General features: G+C 42.2%; 1 protein-coding gene across 2 annotated transcripts in view; it reads right to left on the bottom strand.

Annotated features, from left to right (window-relative positions):
• The window catches only part of nup214 (nucleoporin 214), a 73,947-nt gene extending 57,836 nt beyond the window's left edge, over positions 1 to 16,111 (bottom strand). For both annotated transcript variants that reach the window (XM_083657809.1, XM_083657808.1), the window contains exons 1-11: positions 15,925 to 16,111; positions 15,592 to 15,746; positions 13,910 to 14,108; positions 13,139 to 13,209; positions 12,990 to 13,053; positions 12,693 to 12,796; positions 11,164 to 11,270; positions 10,960 to 11,026; positions 7,836 to 7,962; positions 2,808 to 2,966; positions 481 to 1,153 (exon numbers count right to left, since the gene is read on the bottom strand). In XM_083657809.1, the coding sequence (XP_083513935.1) occupies positions 481 to 1,153; positions 2,808 to 2,966; positions 7,836 to 7,962; positions 10,960 to 11,026; positions 11,164 to 11,270; positions 12,693 to 12,796; positions 12,990 to 13,053; positions 13,139 to 13,209; positions 13,910 to 14,108; positions 15,592 to 15,746; positions 15,925 to 16,102 (1,904 nt within the window). In that variant the 5' untranslated portion in view covers positions 16,103 to 16,111. The remainder of the gene's footprint in view (positions 1 to 480; positions 1,154 to 2,807; positions 2,967 to 7,835; positions 7,963 to 10,959; positions 11,027 to 11,163; positions 11,271 to 12,692; positions 12,797 to 12,989; positions 13,054 to 13,138; positions 13,210 to 13,909; positions 14,109 to 15,591; positions 15,747 to 15,924) is intronic.
• Positions 16,112 to 21,994: the final 5,883 nt, after the last annotated feature.

Here is a 21,994-nt window from a genome sequence, read left to right on the forward strand (position 1 = left end):
AGGGCTACAGCATGTGCAGACCCATGAGGTGTCGCAGTGTATAGAGAGGCAAAGTGAACGTCACTTCCTGCTTCAGCACTGTACCAGAGATTTTCTTCCGCAATTTATTTTCCCATAGACATTTCGTAAAATGCTTATAAAAATAGTTTTACTTGGTCAAACCAAACGGTTCAGCTATATTTAGGATCGAGAGAGCCCATAGAACATTTCACTTGGAACAAAACTTAAAAAAACCATCAAAAAAATATTTTCTTTAAACCTGCATTTTTTTTAACGTTTTAGTCCGAGTGAAATGTTAGGCGATCTCTCCTGTTTCTAAATATATCTGAACCGTTTGGTTTGAACAAGTACAACTATTTTTATAAGCATTTTACGAAATGTCTATGGGAAAATAAACGGCGGATGAAAATCTCTGGTACAGCGCTTAAGCAGGAAGTGACGTTCCACTTTGGCTCTCTATGGACTGCCATAATCACTCACTTGTCATTGAGGTTCAGCTTCACAGCAGGCGTGGTGGCGCACTCCGGAGTGCCCCTCAACGCAGCGATGGGGGTAGTAGCGGTGGCGAGGGACTGGGGTGTCGGAGCCGGAGCCGGGACTTGGCTCGCCTCTGCTGGAGGTTTGAGGGGGGCGCTGAAGGAAAACGCAGAGGGTGCTGGTGGAGTGTCAGAGGGGTGCTTAAGGGCAAAGGAGAACCCCGAGGAGGAGCCGGAGCCAAAAGCCGTGGATCCGCCCAGGGAGAACGCTGAAGGGGCAGCGGTGGAGGTGGTGGACCCCCCCAGGGAGAAGGCTGGAGGGGCAGCGGTGGAGGTGGAGGTGGTGGACCCCCCCAGGGAGAAGGCTGGAGGGGCAGCGGTGGAGGTGGAGGTGGACCCCCCCAGGGAGAAGGCTGGAGGGGCAGCAGAGGTGGAGGAAGAAGGCGGGAGCGAGAAGGAGAAGCCTGATGAAGACGATAGTGAAGATGCGAGGCCTGGAGTGGCGATGGTGAACGGGGACGCAGTGGAGGGGGCAGTGGGGTAAGCTGCGGAGAGGGCAGTGGTGGGGTAAGCAGGGGGAGGAGGGGTAGACGTAGCGGCTGAGAGGGCAGGGAAAGCTGCCGGGGCGGACGGGTGGGAGGCAGCCGGTTTGGGAGCCGGAGGAGGAGCCACAGCACCTGTGAACAGAAAGCAACATTTCTCTCGTTACATCTGGGCACGCACACTCAACCTTGGCTGGCATCGATTGCCAACCAAATGGAGGGTATAAGCCCTTTTTCTCATGGTCATCTGATCAGTGCGTGGTCTCAAATTAATCTACGAACATTCGGTGTGCGTCAGAGGTAGGAAATTAGCGGGGGCTCAGGGCAAAATGCCCCTAAAAAAAAATCGAGAATTGCCCTTGGAATTGGGGTGACGGGGGCTTTTAAATGCCCATTATAAAATAAAGAGTTGAATACTTTCTGTATTTTAACATTATTCTGTATTTGCAAAGCGCGACTCGAAAACGACCATTCCTCCTACTAGTGTTATTTAGCTCAGTGACAGGCAGCACAAGCTAGCTGGCCAGATAGTTCACTCATGTTTTTGCTAAGTACATTAATAACATGCCGGACAATCAACAGTGTTGTTGAGATAGGAAATGGGGATCTTTAACTGTGATTATTTATGAACTTTTAGAAATAAATTATGCTTGGATAAGAGTCATTGATTGGTCTGTCATGCTACATAGGCGCAACTAAAGTATTTCCCAGCATTTGATAAAATTGCCCTGGAAATTATCCAAAAATGCCCCCGAAATATATTTCACAGGGGCAAAAATAGCCCTCGTTTAAAAAAGTGAATTTCCTACCCTGGTGTGCGCTGAAATTTACATAGACAAAAGCAGATTATGGACAAAAACTCACTATGGGCCAATCCATTCTTTTCCTCTGTGCTCGGCACTACGTTTTTCCTACATGGTTTATGTAAGATTTCCCTCTTTCCCACTGGAGCTGCCTGCTTATACAGCTTGACTTTCATTTTGGGGACATGGCTGCACGTTTCACATTCCAAGGTTGTGATTGGTCATGCATGACGGAAGGGTCTGATAGCACACTGGGACTTTCAGGGGAATTGAAAATATAACAAACACAACACTCCCGCTGAACTTTACTTTTGCACATTATAATTTATCATTTGAAGATCGCCTTTCTGTTTGCTCCATATTTTGCTATTGCTGTGATCGCTAGGGCTGGGCAATATAATCGATACGGCAATATATCGCAATATTTTATTTCCCGATACTGTATCGATACTTGGACGCCAAGTATCGCGATATTAAAAAAATTCCCACCCCTAATCGATACTGTATCGATATTTCCCATATCGATGCGTTCAGTAACACTCAACACTCAGTAGTTTTGACTAAATTTGTCCACTAACTTATCAGTATAAATTGATGTACATATTATTACACTACCTGGGTGGTACACAGTGTGTTGTATCTTTAGCTCTATTATTTAATTTTGAGTAAATTCTGTAGAATATCGCAATATATCGCAATATGTATCGCATCGCAATATATCGTGATACAATCGTATCGTGACCCAAGTATCGTGATACGTATCGTATCGTGAGATCCTTGCCAATACCCAGCCCTAGTGATCGCTGTGCTGCATACTGCACAAAGACAAATTCATCGTTTGTAACATCGTCTACTCAATATGGCTATTAAAATAATATTGAATCTTGAACCATAAAATCTTGATATATGACTATCTATGAATAATTGTGCAGCCCTCTTACAGTATATATAACATATTCATGATACCAAAATGTCCAAGTGCAGACCTGCCATGGGCCGTCTCTCTCCGTCCAGGGGTAGCGCTGTGGGGGGGCAAATCAGTTGCTTGGCCCCAGGGTTGAAGTTGAGCAGGGTGAAAGGGCAGAGAACTCCGTCTGTGGACAGCAGCAGCAAGGCGGGAGCTGGAGGCAATGTCTTCTCATCAGCTGTGGGTTGGGTAGAGAGCTCATACAGTTATGGAGAGGTGGTGTCAGACAAAATACATGCACATGAAGATCATATCTACATGACCGAGAGCAAAAAAACATACATACATCCGGCCACACTGCGGGCCTAGTGTACATCTACAAGAAACAAATTTACCCTACATACACCCATGGATACAAGGGAAAGACGCAATGGTGGTATACAGACAGAACTCAGGCAAAATACATACAAGTCGCAGTGTTTCCCACAGGATTTTGTGTATTTGTGGTGGGGGACTGCAGACCCTCTAGGGGGGTGCTGCGGCATGCCCCCCGCAAGATTTTTTTTAAACATTTTAAAGTCAAATGCATGAATTTGGTGTACTTTGAGAAAGCTTAAGAGCAAAATTAAAAGGCTAGATCTATGAAGAACATGTCATCATTACTGTGCTGTGGGTTTACAATGACAAACTAAATTTCTCCCTATAGGTCAGGGATACTCAACTTGCTTTGCCCGGGGGCCACTTATCGTGAAATCATAGAAGGCGAGGGGCCAGTTAATAAACAAACAATATCAATTTTTCTGTAGCGGATTGTAGGTTTTTGGGGTGTCAGCCGGAGTTTAGGCTGACAATGTTGTGCACACCGGATAGTTAGTTAGGTTAAGTACATACATAAGTGCCTGGGTAGCGAGCAGATGGCGGTATTTGACAATTTAGCAGCAAAATCATAGATTATTGAAAGATATTCCATATTCCAGACAATGAAATGCTATAACAGAAGTATTGGCCAGAATGACATGAACATTTGGACACTTATTCAGCGGGTATCTTGCATGTTGCGTTCAGGTGCACTGTAAAAAAAAAAAAAGAAAAAAAAAGAAATTTGGTCAACATCTTGTTGTGGCGGTCAAAATCCTTTTGTGGCGGTGCGCCATAAATTCCTTTATGTATGGGAAACACTGAAGTGTGCACTGTGCATGGTACCAGGCCTGCTGTGTGCCCTACTACCGGTAGTCATAACCCGTTTGGAGTCATTAGCAGCGAGAGGCTAACAACGTGAGCTTTCCGTTCTAACTGAGAGATGACTCGAATGTCAATATTCTCTGCAGTTCCAAGTGCTGCAGATATGCAAACGATGAATTATATATAGGTCCAAAATCACAAAACATATCCTTTGAAATATAGTGTGACGCAAAAGTAATTTTCTCTTTGACAAATAAATGCAGTACTTTTTGGTATGGTCGTAAGTAACTAATGAATTAACAAATAATGTGTTATGATTGTCCAGTAAAAAACAACAACACTGTTCATGGGTGCAGTGCACACTAGTGACCACACTGATCCAGCACTGATAGTGATGGATGCATTATTTGCTACTTCTGCAGCTGATGATGCTCTTTATGCTGACGTAATAATGTTGCATGCTACCTTAGCACCAACCATAACCCTTAGTTAGCACTACCATGTTTGGTGTGTAAAAATTCAGAATTTATTTCGGTTTTAAATACGTGTGTGATGACAATAATGGGTTGGAAACATAATGTTGATTTAAATGCATGTGCTGCATACACAGGTTTATAAAACACTGGAATAAGAGCATTGTAAAGTTCCACCCAGAGGAGAGAGGAGAAACAAGAGAAGAAGAAGGGAGGGAGGGGGAGCAGCTAATACTGCGCAGTTAGGAAAACTAAAGTTTCAGAGACAGTAAGCAAAGAGAGAGAGATAGAGAGAGATAGAGAGAGGAGGGGGGGTGAGAGTGAACAACAGAGGTAAAACTCATCAGCATTCAGTAACATGAACGTCTGGGCCGTGTTGTTTGTTGTGGTCCTCTAGCTTGTCTGGGCCATTTTAATGAGTGTGAGGGGGTTTTGGCAGGATAACGCCCCTCTTCGCTGCACTCCCCTTCGCTTTCTATATATCCAATGTCCCACTTCAGAGCGAGGGTTTGATCAGACGACAATCACGTCCAAAACGTTGCTCAAATTGCCCCGTTTCACTTTGCTGGAGTGGAGAGGAGGGAGTTTGTCTGAGTGAGCGAGGGGAGATGTGACTAGACAGTAACAGCAGCAGCTCTACGTGAACGTCTGAGCAGAGAGACAGTAAGATAGAACAGTGTACCGAGACGGCAGCTGATCGCTATTCTTTACGCACTCTCCGGCGGAGCACTGCAGTGGAGGCTGCTGCGTGGCACACAGTAACCTTCTCATCATTAGGGGAGTGTCGTCGGGCCATCAAATGTATTCAGGCTTAAACAAAGAAAACAAAACTGCAGTACTCGACACACACTAGGTGCAATGCAAAACTCAAGTTCACAAGTACTCAACACACTAGTAGGTGCATTACAACACTAGAGTTCACAAGTACTCGACACACTAGTAGGTGCATTACAACACTAAAGTTCACAAGTACTCAACACACTAGGTGCTTTACAACACTAAAGTTCACAAGTACTCGACACACACTAGGTGCAATACAAAACTCAAGTTCACAAGTACTCGACACACTAGTAGGTGCATTACAACACTAGAGTTCACAAGTACTCGACACACTAGGTGCATTACAACACTAAAGTTCACAAGTACTCAACACACTAGGTGCATTACAACACTAAAGTTCACAAGTACTCAACACACTAGGTGCTTTACAACACTAAAGTTCACAAGTACTCGACACACACTAGGTGCATTACAACACTAGAGTTCACAAGTACTCGACACACTAGGTGCATTACAACACTAAAGTTCACAAGTACTCGACACACTAGTAGGTGCATTACAACACTAAAGTTCACAAGTACTCGACACACTAGGTGCTTTACAACACTAAAGTTCTCAAGTACTCGACACACTAGTAGGTGCTTTACAACACTAAAGTTCACAAGTACTCAACACACTAGGTGCTTTACAACACTAAAGTTCACAAGTACTCAACACACTAGGTGCATTACAACACTAAAGTTCACAAGTACTCAACACACTAGGTGCATTACAACACTAGAGTTCACAAGTACTCGACACACTAGGTGCATTACAACACTAAAGTTCACAAGTACTCAACACACTAGGTGCATTACAACACTAAAGTTCACAAGTACTCGACACACTAGTAGGTGCATTACAACACTAAAGTTCACAAGTACTCGACACACTAGTAGGTGCATTACAACACTAAAGTTCACAAGTACTCGACACACTAGTAGGTGCATTACAACACTAAAGTTCACAAGTACTCAACACACTAGGTGCATTACAACTAGAGCCCGACCGATATATCGGTCCACCGATATTATCGGCCGATATTGGCTGATATATCGGTATCGGCCGATATGTTGGCCGATATTTTTTTATTTTGTATTTTTTAAGTTATAGACAGCATGTCGTGTATATTTGATCTTTTTTCTTAACTCGCTATATTTTATATTTGTTCTATTTGTGTTTCTGGTTATTTATAATGATTAAATTCCCAGTTCAGTTTACTGTTTCATTGCATTGATTTTGGACAATAAAGTTTATTGATAAGCTGTAAAATATCCTCCCTACATTACATATGTCAAGTCATGTCAAGTCATATCTTTGTCACATCACACATCATTGCAAAATAATTGTGTAATATAATGGTGTATTACATAATATAAGAATATCGGCAGATATATCGATATCGGAATTTTTTTACTTCCTAATATCGGTATCGGCATCGGCCTCCAAAATCCAGTATCGGTCGGGCTCTAATTACAACACTAAAGTTCACAAGTACTCAACACACTAGGTGCTTTACAACACTAAAGTTCACAAGTACTCAACAAACTAGGTGCATTACAACACTAAAGTTCACAAGTACTCAACACACTAGGTGCATTACAACACTAAAGTTCACAAGTACTCAACACACTAGGTGCATTACAACACTAAAGTTCACAAGTACTCAACACACTAGGTGCATTACAACACTAAAGTTCACAAGTACTCAACACACTAGGTGCATTACAACACTAAAGTTCACAAGTACTCAACACACTAGGTGCATTACAACACTAAAGTTCACAAGTACTCGACGCACTAGGTGCATTACAACACTAAAGTTCACAAGTACTCAACACACTAGGTGCATTACAACACTAAAGTTCACAAGTACTCAACACACTAGGTGCTTTACAACACTAAAGTTCACAAGTACTCGACGCACTAGGTGCATTACAACACTAAAGTTCACAAGTACTCAACACACTAGGTGCTTTACAACACTAAAGTTCACAAGTACTCGACGCACTAGGTGCATTACAACACTAAAGTTCACAAGTACTCAACACACTAGGTGCATTACACCACTAAAGTTCACAAGTACTCGACGCACTAGGTGCATTACAACACTAAAGTTCACAAGTACTCAACACACTAGGTGCTTTACAACACTAAAGTTCACAAGTACTCGACGCACTAGGTGCATTACAACACTAAAGTTCACAAGTACTCAACACACTAGGTGCATTACAACACTAAAGTTCACAAGTACTCAACACACTAGGTGCTTTACAACACTAAAGTTCACAAGTACTCGACGCACTAGGTGCATTACAAAACGCAAGTTCACACAATACACCAAAACAGCAGTGGTTTTTTAGCTGACAAGATCTTAAACTCTCCCTAAACGGAATTACCACAATTATCCTATAATAAGAATGCGGGTGTGTGTGCATGTGTGTGTGAGTAGAATTGTGTTCAGCCACAGCTATGCCATTTTACGTGCAATTGCGCTGAATCTTTCAGCAAGTAACAGTAACGGGGCCGGATTTTTGTATAAATAAATTTGGACAAACGTTAGGGTCGGTCTAGTCATACTATGCAGTTGTGCAAAAAAATACAGACCACCGTAGGGTGCAGAATGAACTTACAGATGTGGATCTCCTGCTGGCTGGTGTAGTCTATGGCTAGGCCAAGGGGCAGGGTGTCTTCGTTGGTCTGCGACACCGGCAGCTCGGCCCTGCCGGCATCCTCCAGCATCCAAAGCTCCCAGTTGTTCTAAACGGGGGGAAAATCATTCAGTAATCATAGACTGCATACCTTCTGAGTGTTCTTCTCCCAATTTAAAGTTAGCCCTATGCAAGGATTAAAGCAAAATAAAAATAAAATAGCATTTGGGTTTTGTAATGTTTTACACTGCAGGTTTGATCAATTCAAAGTAGTTATTGACTGTTCAAGAAGTCGTTAACTCGCTAGATGACATCTGTTAATTTGCATACAAATATATTTGACAGAGAGAGGGGGCAGCACTCTGTATTGGGAGGTACAGAGATCACCAGGTTGTCATCTTCAGGTTAGACAAGGTAGAAACTAAGGCTGTCGCTTTTTCCAAAAATTAACTTGACACACAATTGGTTCGATTATATTCAAAGTTAAGGAAATGTATGCAAATTAGTGCATATTTATGCCTCATTTGCACAATTAAACATACAATTTCAGAAAACCTGTAATACAAAAAATAATTTACTTAATGTAATTAATCAATTGGGGAAGTTTCATGGTGATATCGATTACTTTTTTGTTCACTATTCACCTGTAGTGTCTGTTTTGGTAGGATCATATTTAGGTGATTTTCAAAACTTTCCCCTCATAGGATTACTTCAGACTTTTTTTTCTCTCATTTAGAACATATTGAGGACACAGAATCCATTGTGTTTGGTTTGGTTGCCATTAGTTAGAGGTTGACCTAAATTTTGCGGTCAAATGCCTGAACTACAGTGGGTTCGGAAAGTATTCAGACCCCCTTAAATTTTTCACTCTTTGTCATATTGCAGCCATTTGCTAAAAGCAATTAATTTCATTTTTTTCCTCGTTCATGCACACACAGCACCCAATATTGTCAGAAAAACACTAGACTTGTAGACATTTTTGCAGATTTATTACAAAAAAACACTGAAATATCACATGGCCATAAGTATTCAGACCCTTTGCTCAGTATTGAGTAGAAGCACCTTTTTGAGCCAATACAGCCATGAGTCTTCTTGGGAATGACCCAACAAGTCTTTCACACCTGGATTTGGGGATCTTTTGCCAATCCTCCTTGCAGATCCTCTCCAGTTCTGTCAGGTTGGATGGTGAACGTTGGTGGACAGCCATCTTCAGGTCTCTCCAGAGATGCTCAATTGGATTTAAGTCAGGACTCTGGCTCGGCCATTCAAGAACATTCACAGAGTTGTTCTGAAACCACTCCTTCGTTATTTTAGCTGTGTGCTTGGGATCATTGTCTTGTTGGAAGGTGAACCTTCGGCCCATTCTGAGGTCGTGAACACTCTGGAAAAGGTTTTTGTCCAGGATATCAATGTACTTGGCTGCATTCATCTTTCCTTCAATTGCAACCAGTCGTCCTGTCCCTGCAGCTGAAAAACACCCCCACAGCATGATGCTGCCACCACCATGCTTCACTGTAGGGATGGTATTAGGCAGGTGATGAGCAGTGCCAGGTGTTCTCCACACATACCGCTTAGAATTAAGACCAAAAAGTTCGATTTTGGTCTCATCAGACCAGAGAATTTTATTTCTCAGAGTCTGGGAGTCCTTCAGGTGTTTTTTGGCAAACCCGATGGGGGCATTCATGTGTTTTGCACTGAGGAGAGGCTTCCGTCGGGCCACTCTGCCATAAACCCCCGACTGGTGGAGGGCTGCAGTGATGGTTGTCTTTCTAGAACTTTGTCCCATCTCCCCACTGCATCTCTGGAGCTCAGCCAGAGTGATCTTTGGGTTCTTCTTTACCTCTCTCACCAAGGCTCTTCTCCCCCGGATGCTCAGTTTGGCCGGACGGCCAGTTCGAGGAAGAGTCCTGGTCGTCCCAAACTTCTTCCATTTAAGGATTATGGAGGCCACTGTGCTCTTAGTAACCTTAAGTGCAACAGAATTTTTTTTGTAGCCTTGGCCAGATCTGTGCCTTGCCACAATTCTGTCTCTCAGCTCTTCAGTCAGTTCCTTCGACCTCATGATTCTCATTTGCTCTGACTTTACATTGTGAGCTGTAAGGTCTTATATTGACAGGTGTGTGCTTTTCCCAATCAAGTCCAATCTATATAATTAAGCACAATGAAGGTGTAGGCCCATCTCAAGGATGATCAGAAGAATTGGACAGCACCTGAGTTAAATATACAAGTGTCACAGCAAAGGGTCTGAATACTTATGGCCATGTGATATTTCAGTGTTTTTTTGTAATAAATCTGCAAAAATGTCTACAAGTCTGTGTTTTTCTGACAATATTGGGTGCTGTGTGTGCATGAACGAGGAAAAAAATGAAATTAATTGCTTTTAGCAAATGGCTGCAATATGACAAAGAGTGAAAAATTTAAGGGGGTCTGAATACTTTCCGAACCCACTATATGGCTTTGCAACTGCATTAGCTCATTTATGTGACAAATTAAAAAAAGAAATTGCCAGCGAATATTCCAGTAACAACTAGGCCGAGCTAGCAAAACTGTGTTTCGCATAAGTTTGGAATCTATCAAGTTTGCCTGAGACGACGCTCTCTCCAGTGTAGAGTAGAGTGAACCTCACGTGAGCTTCAATGTTTTTGGACTGTAACTAACTGCAATGAATAACTCATGGTGACAAAAATAAATATTTTTGCTGGCAAATGTTTTAGGAACTAGAATCCATTGGCAGAGCTGTGTTTAGCTTAAGATGTGGATTTGATTTTTTTTGCCACCGTCAGTTGACAGGCATGTACATTCGCGCGCCTGAGCCTCGGATGGAGGGAGTAGTTACGGGAGGGAGGGATGGAGGCCTATCATGGTGGCGGTATAGTTAAGTGACAGGATGTCACTTAACTATACCACCTACCTCCCCCGCATCCTTTTATGCAAATCTAGACTCAGACTGTCATATACAGCCTCTTTAGAATCCAAACAATGGAAATCCAACGTACTGGCAGAAAACCTTCATTCCTGCCTGTTGTCCTAATAATGTGGATGTGAAGCTAAAGACTACACTGTAAAACACTAAGGACCTAAAGATGCAGTTCATGTCATTAGGTACCTTCTCCTCTTGTTTGGCTATTACGCTGACTTCGATGGAGGCTGCTGACGCCGCAAACACGACGTCCCTGAGGGAAACAAACAAACAAAATGCTGCAAAAGGAGGAAACACATTGAACTCTTCACAGTGAACACAAGAAGTGTGTTAGCAGTGTCAGTGTGTTTGTGCGCGGTGTCTGCAGCACACGTCTATGATTCTTCTTACCAGTCCTCTATGTGGCTGAGGAAGTAGTGATGCTGTCTCTCGGCGCAGGTGCCGTACACCAGGTCGTTGAAGTTCAGATAGCGCTCCCCGACCTTGTCGTCCTTTTTCTGTCACAAGCAAATGTCAAAATGTTGGACATGACACTGAGATGCCAAGCTCCCCCCCCCCTGCTATTAAAAGGTTGATTCAATGAGCGTTATTATTAGTGTTTCCCCTAGCATTCTACAGGCCTGGCGGGCCCTCCAGGCCAATGACGCCCCCGCCAGGCCAGAAGAGGAAATGCAAAAAAAAAAAAAATCAATAAACCTTTATGGCATATTATTACAATAAAACAATACTGGTGTTGACAGTGATAGAAGATGCAAAGTTATTCAAAACAATAAGCATTTTGCTTTTAGGAGCATCGTGCCAGCATGCGGCGCTGTTCCAAAACGTGTCAACGTGTGTCGTTGCCTGGGAAACACATCCCATAATACAACTGCTCGCATCGCATCCCATAATAGTATGATGATACTTGGGATGCCATTGCGAACATAGATGCGAACAGGTTAGCTAAAAGTTTAGCGTCGCCAGCGAGGAGCCCCCACCGTTGCGGTCGGGATACGTTTCGAAATCCCTCCAGGCCTGACATTTTTTCTAGGGGAAACACTGTATTGGTTAGTAGTAGTTCATCATAAATTATTAGGTCGCATTTTGACAGTAGCAAAATGTTATATGGTGCAAGAATGGAAACAGATGGATGCTTCCCACTACTAGGGCTGGCTATCATTTGAAAAATTGCGATACCAGTACGAATAGAGTATTTCATTGGATACATTTATTTTTCTCTACTTGCTCAACTGCCAACTCCGTCACATACACGGTGCTTGACTTCATTACAACTGGGTTGTAGCTGCTGCGGTAGTTTGCCAATCACGCGTCACATTAAATCGAAGAACGCTTATGGTGATTGGCTGCAAGCAGAACCATTCAAATAGTATTTTTTTTTCTAGATCTGTGTACAAAAAGGATCGAATGCAGGGATTGTTTGACTGGAGAAGTTTCAATAGTACTGGGTTATTTCGGTCGAGACCTTAAAAGGTATCGAGTACCGACAGCCAGCCCTACCCATTACCAAGTAATTTCCATGAAAAAAAAGATGTATTGCTCGTAGGGGAAGGGGGTCTATTTAGAACCATTTGGGATTCAGTCAAGATTAAACCACTGATAATATGCAGAAACTTCCAATGACTTGAAATGTACGATATCCCTTTTTAAACATGTTGTTTGTGCTCATTTTGTGAAGACATGTTTCACTTTTTTTTAAGCTGTGAATAAAAATAAGTATTTAATGAGACTTCGAGAGAGAGAAAAACACAAAAGTTAGACTCGATTACACCGTAGCTTAACTGTCCTTTGTGTAGCGATTAGGTGCATCTGTCGGGTGAAAAAGATTGATTGTGTTTATATAGCCCCGAGGCGTTCAAGGATGGCAGAAGCCGTGTCGACTACATTACGTAAGTGGAACTTAGCTGCAGGGTGAAACTCACAGGAATGGAGATCACCACCAGCTCAGGAGGGGTTTCAGGGGAGCCATCTGCAGCGGCGTACGCCACTGCAAACACATAGGTTCTCAGCCACAGCACGTCCAGAACTGTGAGAGAAGGTGCGGGAGAGAGGGTGGCAGACAGCACACGAGAGTGAGAATGTGTAAGGCAGATTACACTGGAGTGCACAATCTCTCACCAATAAAGAGGAGAAAAAGCTTGTATACATGCAGGCCTCGATTGGTCAAATGTGATCATGTTATACACATAGTGTGGTCAGTGTCGATTTCATCATCTCACCTTTGACAGGGTTGTCAGAGCTGTAGAAGTTTGGGCAGGGGATCACTTTCTTCTCTTGCAGTGCCTATTCACCAGAGAAGAAACTCAGTTATTCAATTTCTTTTATTTCATTTGTTTCTATTTGTTCATAGTGAATTCCATCCACTCACCGGAGTGTATTGACTGACTGTGGCATTCATTTTTCCAGCAGCCACTTGTTTTCCTTTAGGACTCCAGCAAACTGTGTGAAGCAAGAGAAATTGAATAGATTTGTGTGACATACTTCAAAATGGAGATACAGGCGGTCCTAGCATAATTTCCTTGAAAAGTTTTTCATTGGTACAGTACTAGGGATGTCAACGGTTAACCGTTAATCGATTAACCGTCGCTGTTCGGTTATTGCTGTCGGTCTATCAGTTAATATTATTATTATTATTATTATTTTTTTGTCTATTTACTCAATGAGCTCATGCCCAAACAAGGCGTGTCTATTTAGATGCTGAAATGTTAATGCTTTTTGTGTTAGAAATTCTAACACAAAAAGAATTTGTGTTGAAATGTTGATGCTTTTTGTTAATGCTTGTTAATGCTTTTTGTGTTAGAAATTCTAACACAAAAAGCATTAACATTTCAGCATCTAAATAGACACGCCTTGTTTGGGCATGAGCTCATTGAGTAAATAGACAAAAAAATAATAAAAAATAAATAAAAAATAAATTAATATAAAAAAATTATGAATTAACCGATAGGTTAATCGATTATTAGCGTTGGTTAATCGAAAGTGAAATTAACCGAAAATTGACATCCCTATACAGTACTACACAAAACATGAGTATTTGCCATTAAACAACACGCAAGTAAACTGTCAATATACTAAAGAAATTGGGAGCATTTTATTTAGCCATCCAAAAAGACAATACATAGACAGAATGATGACTCACTGCATGTGATGCCAGTGGAGGCAGGCAGCTGGGCGAGCAATGTGACACGGTCAGTAACGTCCAGGACCATCATGGTGCCATCAGACAGACAGGCGGCCAACATGGACGCCTGGACGGGGTTCCACTTCAGGTCGAGCACACACGTGCCTGCTTTTACTGCCGGGTGCATAGCTGCAAAAGGTAGCTTCTGGGGTCTCATCTGGAGAGGCAAATCAGAGACGAGAAGGGGGGGGGGGGGGGGGGGTCAAGTGACCAAATCTAGCAAAGGAGGAGGACCTTAAAGAGTTGCTTAAGCTGCGTTCACACCGACCTATTAAAGTTTTTCGCTGGCATCGAGTTTACATACAAAGTCAATGCAAACGAGCGATTGAGCGTATATTCGCCCGGGAGAAAAATCGCTGGGCGTCTGAGCGACAGAGACAGAGCGATGGGGAGAAAATACGCTCGTCGCCCGAGATGAAATATCCCAACTCGAGCGAAAATACGCTGGCATCAGTCGCTCGCTGTTCAACGCTGATTGGCTGCCGTGTGAGAGCGAATCAAGGACCACACTGGCTTGGAACAAACCGCTGGTTTATTGTGTGGCAACAAACCGCATTGACAGGCTGATAGCTGACATGAAGTGAATTCTGTACTACCGGTATGGAGCTCGCATTAGGAGCACGCTGATAGACTTAGCTTGTAAACAACGACGGGGGCTCGTAGTGGACAAACAGCATGACATTGCGTAACGTTATATCCCCCACATGTCCGTCAATTCGTGTGCCTGTTGATGAGCGATTTAAACAGAGCGACAGAGCGATTCCAAAGGGTTGAATCAAGCGACAGAGCGAAAAATAAATATCTCGGTGTGAACACAGCTTTACCAGGGTTTTAATTAAACCCCCCCCCCCCCATATGTTATTACTAGACTCATCTAACCACATTTGTTTGAGAAGCACACTCAGTGCTGTACGCAGAGTGCAAACTGGTGTTGACTCGTTGGCCAATCATAAGCCTCCTTGTCTGCTGTTAACCAATCACAGACCACTTTTACATTTGGCTGTGCTCCCATTTTCTCCTCAATTGTACTTGGCCAATTCCCCCTGCCGTCCTGGTCGTTGCTTCACCTCCTTTGCCGATCTGGGGCAAGTTGTAGACTAGCACATGCTACCTCCGATACATGTGCAGTCATCAGCCGCTTCTGTTCACCTGACAGCGAGGAGTTTCACCGGCAGGCCGTAGCTTATGAGAGGATCACACGATACCCCACAGTCCCCCTCAATCACAATCACTTTATTGATCCCCGAGGGGAAATTGAGTCATGCTACAGTTGCTCACACTCAAACTGTAGCATACCTCAAATCTTTATCGTATTGCACTTCAAATAGCAATCAACTAAACAAATAAAATGTATAATATTATAGTAAACAAATACTGTTATTTTAACTGATTGTTGCAGATTGCAGTCAGTTGTGAAAGCAAGGACTACAGCTTAATTCCTGTCTTTCCCCAGCTAATTCAAAGGTACACTCTTGAATCAGCATTTCTAACAACAAAGCAGTGACTTTAAATGAACACATTTAAGTCTGCTTTCGCAAACAGCAATATAATGTAGACAACTGTAATGGGTTGTGAAGCATGAAGGTGCATGTGTGAGGAAGGAGGACAGAGATTGAGGAAACTGACAGAAGCAGCAGTACCTTGTTTATGAAGGTGCGGACATCATAAAACGCGAGGGAGAGCCCAGCCTCCTCAGACATGCCACATACAGACAGAGTAAGCTCATCACAGCTGAGAGCCAAGTTATGCAGAGGCAGCGCCACCGGAACCTCCACCAACGGTGCGATCCCCTCAACTGGAGAGAAGGGGAGGATTGTGGGGGGGACGGGTTGTAAACAGGAGAGATGTTTGGAAAGGGATTGACAGTGTATTGATTGACAGTTAGCATGAAATGCATGACAAGGTAGTGCAAAACTGAATGGATAAATAAAAACTCAAAAGCCCTGAATCGTCTTAGAGGGGCATGTCCATACCTATTTCGTTGGCGGTGCCTTCCATTTGGTCAGCAGCCAGGATGTGTTGTGTTAGGTAAACCTTTAGCATCCTGTCCAGCCCAACGAATGTCAGTCCAAATTTGTTTGAGAGGGCGAGCAGACTGGATCTATCTTTTGGTAAATCTTCGGGCGACTCAAAAACTCTAGTTTTCTTCATCTGACGAAACTGAAAATCCTGAAACAGAAAAGAAATAAGAATAAACCAATGTTTTAGCTAGCGTTAATACTGTAACGGCACAGGCGAGGCTGGTTTCGAACCAAGGTCTCCAACTTACAAGCCCAACACGTTAACCATCCGACCAAAGGGACAATCCCTTTAGCCAAGGACCAACGTGCTTGCTTTATCCACCCAGACCCAGGATCGCTACAATACTTCTGGATGACAGGTGACAGCTGGCAAACGTATGGGGTCCCAATTCAGTAAGGCAAGTGTAACTTCATTCTACTGTGAGATTGTAGGTTTGCAGAAACGTAAAATGCCACGTTTTAGAAACATAAAATGACAAAGTTTTGTTTAAAAAAGATTCTGGCAACTGGGTTGAAATATTTAATGTACACAAACATCCACGTCGTGAGTGAGTGTGTCTGTGCGTGTCTGTTTCATTCAGGCATTTGTGCACCTACTTTCTACAGTCGAGGAAAAAAAACATAATATATATTACTGTACGGTAGCGTTACCTTTATTTAGCTAAACCTGAAATCATTTAGGACCGCTGGCTAGCTGCTGACTAGCTAACGCTAGCAAAGGATAAAGTAAGGGTGCCAGAAGAGCTTTAGCGTTATCTAGCTGGTCGTCTGTTAAACACGTTACTGATGTGATCCAAGTAACTTAATTAGTGTTAGTTAACTTATCGATTTGGCTCCGTAATCACTTTGTGGTATGTTACTGGTAAAGCCAGCTGCTTAGCGTTAGCCAATTCGCTAGCATAGCTAACAAGCAATGAACTAGAGTGCTAGCTGACACATGCCGGTGTTTGACAGCACAACTTCAGGGTAACTTGCCTTCATTTCCCTCTCGGGAGGAGAGTCCGGGTCTTCACTCATCCTGAACGACAAAATATGATGTTCTCCGACCTTGGTTTCGCCTCCGTTATATCACAGATACTCTGTTTACTGCTGAGATGAGGGGAGAACACATCCGCCGACTCCGAGCCTCGCGCTTATCGGCGGTTATGCAGCAGAAACGTCATGCGTAGGACTACAAGTAGACGACAGAGCAATAGATACACACAGACAGAGCCAGAGAGCACAGAGCGCAGAGACCCGTGATCCATGGCAACCACGTGATTCCGAAAAAGTGCTTGAACGTGAGGCACGTGATGTGAGCGTGAGTCATGATTGGTTGGGAGGGAGAAGGAAACAGAACCCGGCCGCCGCCGCGGCGCGCGCGCGAACCTGAAAACCATAAACACAGAAAGGTCACAGTAGGCGCGCGCGTCACAGAGCAGAATGCGGGAAGATACAGGGCGAGTCTTGTAAACTATCAAATATAAAACAAAGAAAATGAGTGGTGCCGACCATGACGACAGGGGAGAGCCGGGACGAGAGCCGCCTGGACAGCCAAAAAGTAAGCACAGAAAACAAATGTACCTCTGAATTGGAATTGGAAGAGATAAGATAAGACAAGATAAGATAATGCTTTATTCGTCCCACAAGGGGACATTTCAGTGCTACAGCAGCAAGTGGACATGGTTAAAAAAGAGACAGCCACATAATACCACGTACAGTCAACAGTAAAAACAGAATATAGCAAGTAGGCTACACAAGTAAAAATTGCATTAAAGAAAGTACAAAATTACATTAAAAGTGCTGGATAAAAGTGCCTTTATTAGCTAATTGAGAGGAGCAATTTAAAACCATTGTTGTACACTCAAGAATGTACAGAATTAAAAAGTCTGACAGCCCCTGGGAGGAAAGAACTCCGGAAACGCTCCCTCACACACTTTGGGGGACAAAGTGTGTGTCACACACTTTGGGGGGACAAGTGGCGCATCATCTCCAGAGTCTCTCAGTCTCCACCCTAGAAAGATACCCCCGGGAAGATAGCCCCAGGCTAAGAGCATGAAGTGTGAAAAGCCCTCTAGTTTCTGTGATAACAGAAAGAATCACGGACGGAATGGTGGAATTGAGAATTTAAAAAAGCTATGACAGCTTCCATAGGCAAAATTATGGGGAGGGGGGATCCCTGATGCTTAGGGGGGTCAACTTTGCCAGGTGGGCCACCGGGCCTGCATTATCACACTGTGGGAAACCCTGATATAATATAATAATATGCACAATACCTATTTTATAGGCTATATATACGCTATATACATAGTCTATGCCAGTGAATCTCAACCTTTGTCACATTAAGTACAGCTAATCTAGTCCACGTTCACATTCTTGCCACATAACCCCATTCTAATCTGAGAATATCTTTTCATTGTTTGATATGGTTCCATATAGCTGCATTGTAGAGATAACAGAGATGATAAATACAATCATCCTTATACATCCTCTAATTGTTTTAACTTCTTGTTAATTAAATAATGCTGATCAATTCATCAGTTTACTGGAGACCCCCTGGAACCCCCTCAAGGACCACTGGTGGTCCCCGGACTGCAGGTTGAGAACCACTGTCTTTGCTTGTCCATCCTACTGAGGTAAGCCATGCATTTCAAAGATATTTCGACATATTTCAAAGACATAACACACAGACAAAAGACAGAGAAAGGCGGTACATGGTGAAGTAAGGACTTTTATTAGAAAGCAGACTTTTCTGTATTGCATTTGAAAGAAATCAGTTATTCTTGAACTACACAATTGAAACTGGCGATGGGAAATACCGTGATGGGAATGAAGGTTACTTTAAGATTTTTTTATGCAACATCAAAAGTGGCAACTTGCATTTCTCTCGTATATATTATTGATGCTTGAGTCAGAAGGCGCATAAACATTTTAGCATCTTTCGTTTTGAAAAAAGCAGTCTCAACACTGAAATTCCCCCATCCCAGTTTGCCTGGTCCAAAGCCCTGTTCATACAGAAGATAGATGAATAACATTGTTATCATGAGCAAAATGGAGACCGAGGACCAGGTTTGGGCCCATGCTAACCAGAGCATTGCAGACATGGCCCATGTCAACATGGGCCACCTCTGTTCATGAAGCACCAAGGTATCAGTCAGAATCAACCAGTCCTTGTTGCAGAGACATTACACTTATAACCCAAGGAGGCTTGAGCTAACGCCACCATGTAGCCTAGCCTACCCCCGTTGTGGAATCGTAAGCTAGCGAAGACCAAAATAGCAAGCTGGAGAATGACAAGGCAATTATTAGCAGGAGCACAGCAATTCATGACAGATCTCCCATAGTGCACTTTGGGTCACAACCCTCCCTACTCTGATTGTCAGCGCTCTGAGCACATGGCTTTGAAGGTTTGCTTCCCCTCTTTTCTGCCTAACCTTCAGTCACTCTTGACATTTCATTTTTCCTAAGTAATTCTAAAGTGCTGCTGGCATTATGTTCAAACTTACATTATACACAAACAAAACTTTTAGTGCATTTTTTCCGAGTCTGCTCTGAGAGTTCAAAATGCACACCCCCAACTGTCTGACTGTATAGTAAGTTACATTTTCCTCTCTTAGTCACTACTCTGCTACTGTTGTTACAGTAAGTTTAAGTTTATGCAAAACATTCAATAAAGGGCCAGAGTATGTGATCAAAATGGAAAAACCCCAATGCAAGACTCCACACTACTTTGTTAGCTAACAGCTACACTGTTATTCAGCATAAAATACATGGTGTGTGTGTAAAGATCCTAGGTTTCACTGGGTTAGAACCATGAGTGTCTCTGAATGGCATGCATTGTATGATACAAGTGTCTTTTTGAGTACAAATTAACAGTTTCCAAGACCAACAGATCTGCAGATTGGGCCATACTGTGAAACCACATCACATGGCCTTGATTTGAAATGCCTCTTACCAAACAAACAAAACCAATAGACGTACAGGTGGTTGAGCGGCTGTAAGAGGTTGGACGGGTAGCGACGTTGATTTGTAAAGGACAATTTGTGAAAATAGGGTGATTTTAAGCCAACAAAATAATGTACAATCCTACCATTTCTCATATTCTCCTTTTCATTGGTCACCTAGTCCAGTGGTTCTCAACGTGGGGTCCAGGGGTCCCCTGAGGGGGTTCCCAGCAAATTTATTATGAATTGTTAAACCTCCCCATTATTTAATTTGCAAGAAGTTAACCCGACTACATAATGTAGATTAGAAGAATGACTAATGTTATATCGCTTTAAGATAGTCATGGAATTGTGGACAAAATCATCAAAAACAATAACAAATATTATCATATTTGGGTCTGACAAATATAAAATGGGGGACCATGACCCTAATGTGTAGTCAATTAGGGGTCCTAGATATGAAAAAGGTTGAGAATCACTGGCCTGTGGCTGATTACTGAATATTACTGGACAACAGTTTTTTGTAAAAAATAAAATAAAATAAATAGCCAGAGTATTTTTGCTGTAGAGACCTGAATTCCAATCAAATAAACATGGTAAATTAGCACATAACATTACACACATAACAGGACATTTTCTTTCAGCCACCTCAAATAGAGCACGTTTCTCTTAAGGATTAGCCATGACATTCTCTGAGAATTACTCAGTTTTTAGTGCAACATCTTTCATTTTCAAATTCATTTTCACCCTGTACAGGAAAAGCAGGGAGAAAAGCAAGGACACAGTTTTTTTGAATAAGAAGGTTGGTATTTTCGGGCTGGGACAGAGACAGATTATGCAGTAAGGCAGACAAATAGTAAACAAGCTGGTTGAAACAATTAAGTTAAAAATGTGAAAGGAAAATGTATTTTTTTAAGGGGTTTTGTGAGTCAAATACTCTATGACTGAAGACTCCCAAAAGCCTCGTCCTAGGTACTGATAAAGGCAATGAACATGTTTGAGTTGGTATAAATATCTGCATCTCTATTTTAAAAGTCTTATAATCTTCTCTACTATCAGATGGCTATTTTATCAAAACTTGAATCATTCAAGCCTTTATTAGTAAAACTCCACTTTTAAAATTACTTTTTAATATGGTAAATTGTGGGAACTTTGAGTTTGTCCGTCTAGGCTAGGGGATCCAACATGTTCTTGTTAATGAGCTACAATTACTTCAACTTGATCAGGCAGCTGATCTGGGATATGTTTACCATTCAATAAACTGAGATGGTGACAAACGAAAAGTCAATAAACTGTTGTATGTATAAGAAAGTGAATATAATATTACATACATCCCTATATCAAGGTTCTGGGCGACCACTTTGTTTAGCATTCAGTGGAACCACATTTTGATGAATCGGAGATTTTGGGATATCGTGATGAAAAAAATTCTGCTGTCTGAATTGATGGTAACAAGTAAATTTTACTTTAAAAAAAACTCTGACAAAATGAGATGTGGTAGGAACATTATTTGAAAAAGTCAGTTTTGTTTGACATCACATGCACCCAACATTACTTTGGTTTAATGGGATGAACATTAATTGGATTATTTAACATGAATTTGCATATGTTAACCATATAGTGATATATATCGTTATTGAACATAAAAAAATTATATATTAAAAAATATATTAAGTTATTTACTGTACAGTGAACGGAGTTGTACACCGATTTCAGATTTCCAGATTGCATTTCAGCTAATGCAAAACATTGATTTGTAAACTGTGTAATTGAAGGGTTGCATTCCAAAATGCTATATACATTTTGGGACAGATCGATACCTGATGATGATTGCACAATATGTCAAACGTGTAGGTGATTATATGCTCTCAAATGTCAAATTTTATACGCGAACGAATGAAGATAGCGGCTCCTGAATAAACTCAAGTAAAAATGTACTAAAGCTTAAAGTATACACAGTATCCCTCTTCTAAGTATATCTTGTTATGTTAACACACACAACACTTACATGTCATTGCGATGTTAGCTAATAAAGCAGAGGCGTAGAAAATTGTCAGGATAGTAAAAATAAAAAATAAAGAGCGCGTTGATAGGACAAT

The sequence above is a fragment of the Poromitra crassiceps genome (assembly GCF_964638095.1).
Source record: "Poromitra crassiceps genome assembly, chromosome: 21".
In the NCBI taxonomy this organism is placed as follows: domain Eukaryota; kingdom Metazoa; phylum Chordata; class Actinopteri; order Beryciformes; family Melamphaidae; genus Poromitra; species Poromitra crassiceps.